The sequence below is a fragment of the Montipora foliosa genome, chromosome 4 (assembly GCF_036669935.1).
Source record: "Montipora foliosa isolate CH-2021 chromosome 4, ASM3666993v2, whole genome shotgun sequence".
Classification (NCBI taxonomy): domain Eukaryota; kingdom Metazoa; phylum Cnidaria; class Anthozoa; order Scleractinia; family Acroporidae; genus Montipora; species Montipora foliosa.
The window spans coordinates 32809097-32811596 of record NC_090872.1 but is presented as its reverse complement, the minus strand read 5'-3'; the positions used below and the strand labels follow the sequence as shown (position 1 = coordinate 32811596).

The window sequence follows — 2500 nt, the reverse complement described above, 5'->3', positions numbered from 1 at the left end:
ATATACACAATGTACTAAATGTGCTACTTAAAACAATGGTGGTCCTAAACAGTTGGGTTCGTACTAGGGAGGTAACAAGGCTTTGAGTATATTATGCCCGAGCTCTACTTGGAATGTGAACGGGGTTTACTTAAGTTAAAGTACCATGCGTTGTAACCTTAGAAACGATGTCTCTGTACGATCGATAAGGCGTCATGTTAGGCCTACTTGGGCCACAATATGAACTCACCTATTATGTTACATATATTATCGAGTTTTGGAGCTCATTCAATCACCTTCTAAACTATTGTTTTAGTTTGCTTCGAAGTCAGTTTATTGTTTGTACTGTTAACGATAGTTTGCATCTATGCTTTATTGACAGTATGAGATTAAGTTCATAAAAAAAGTGGGAATAGGGAAAGCCATTACTTACAAAAGAAGCCTGACCCAAACGCTGGGAACCTTGAGGGCGAAGGGCCTAATTGTTTTAGTATCACCCAACTAGTCGGGTAGAAAAGGCAATAATAAAGTTAGCAAATGCAAGTTCAAGAAATATTTTTTTGGAAATACAACAAAAGAAAGCGCCACGCTTTTCGCTACTCGAGGACTATTACTAATAGTTCTCTAGTAGCTTAGCCAATTAAAATGTAGGTTTTGCGTTAGTCCACTAGTTAGGTGATACTAATTATAAATTATTCTTCAGCTTGCATTCGAGGTACCTACAAGAGATATGCCAACACTGGAGATTGCACACCATGCCCAGCCCATTCGACTACAGCTAATGTTGGCAGCACATTGATCAATGAGTGCTACTGTTTCACTGGTTACGAAGGAGATCCAGCAAAAAATATTCCATGTTCAGGTAATACAGTGTAACCGCTCGTTATCTAAGTAATAGCTCGTTTCGGAAGCTGCAGTGCTGGAATTCATTTAGAAGTATTTCAAACCAAGATTCTTTTTAGATTCGGAAAACAGAAAACCGTTTTCTAGAACAATAATCGTAGGTTCGAATTCCATCAAAGTAAATCAGTCAGGGTTAAGTTTTCGTTTGAGGCCGGAGTCCGGACGTAAGTCCGGTCGTTTCCTATTCCATGTCCAGTTCTTTGATGCCAATATTTGAGGGGTTTGTTTTATTTTTTATCATTCTATTTTTTTCCTTACTTTTTAAAGAGAATTTGAGTGAACTCCAGCCTTGCCTGGGAAACTGCTTCTTAGGTTCCTGAAACACTGGAAACAGCTGAGTGTTGTATTAGTATTTATTTTTTTCCTTGGCACTTACAATGGTGCCAAGAGAAACTGGAAGCAATGCTTATGCAAACTTGGAGGGACAAACAAAGAGTATTATGGTATTTTTTTATATTGGCTAATTCTTACGTCTTCGGCGCTCGCCAGGCGCCACGGAACTAAAAAAATGTCACGTCGGGTGCTTTCAGAAATATGTCCGCTACTTTACAAAAATGTCGAAACCCTGTAAATCAAGCCTGAATTTTCTCAGGCCTGCTCGCAATTCAACTCAAGTTGATTACTGTGGTGATCCTTCTGGATTTTATTTCATGTCCCGCGATTTAAATGTATTAAATTTAACTTATTCTGATATCATAATTTAACCAGAAACAGTCACAGCTGTTTCCTTTCTCTCGCAGCTGTTACATGCGAGGTGCTATCCGCCCCAGCCAATGGCGGTTTCCGAGCCGCGTGTGGGAATACTTACCAAGATGTTTGTGAATTCAAGTGCAACGACGGTTACGTTCTTCAGCAGGGTACAAGTTCTCGCACATGTCAAAGCGACAAAACCTGGAGCGGAAGTCTAGTGCAGTGTCAAAGTAAGTCAGTTAAGAGCATGGTTGAATATGATGTCGTAGTCTTCTTAGCCAATTGAAAAGTTGTCGTTGTCCTCGAGTCTCTTCCACGCACTTCTTATGGCTGCTAATCAAATTCTCACTCTTTGTGCTTCTGAGCATAGTTTGTGATTTCTGCTTCTCAAGTTTCAACCCTTCGTCAGATCTCTCACGTGGGGCCAATACTAAAAACGCCAGGTTTCAAATCTTTCTTTCAGCGGCTAATTTAGCTTTAATTTAAGAGCAGTTTTCAATTTACAATTTCTACGCTTAGTGATTGGTTTATTGAAAGATTTCGCTCTAGTTAATGAACCAATGAGAGGGAAAACCAAAACCAATCGCGACTTGCACGCGATATTTCCCGCGCTTTAAGCAAGTTACAAAGAATTGCTACGAATCTGGATTGGGTCATTGTGCTGTTTGCACCTGCTGAGATTGATCGAAGTAATTACTTTGGTATTTGTTTCTCGACATTCAGTGGAAAACCACTCTATCAACTCGTCTTATAAAACCAAATTGCTTCTTTCTCTCCATCAACGCAGTACAACAGTCAGTTCTTTAGAAACTGAATTCTTCATTACACTGTTAAAACAGAAGTACAGGGTGATAGAAGCGTAACATGTGAGCAGTGAGGTTAAATACATTTATAAATCATAAACCTATATAGCCTCTAAGATTGGAAA

The 2500-nt window shown here is 39.4% G+C and overlaps 1 protein-coding gene across 1 annotated transcript in view; it reads left to right on the top strand.

Annotated features, from left to right (window-relative positions):
- LOC138000650 (sushi, von Willebrand factor type A, EGF and pentraxin domain-containing protein 1-like) overlaps positions 1–2500 on the top strand; it is a 66135-nt gene that overhangs the window by 4478 nt on the left and 59157 nt on the right. Inside the window, exons 3-4 of the mRNA XM_068847210.1 lie at positions 683–841; positions 1623–1802. Of these exons, the coding sequence (XP_068703311.1) occupies positions 683–841; positions 1623–1802 (339 nt within the window). The remainder of the gene's footprint in view (positions 1–682; positions 842–1622; positions 1803–2500) is intronic.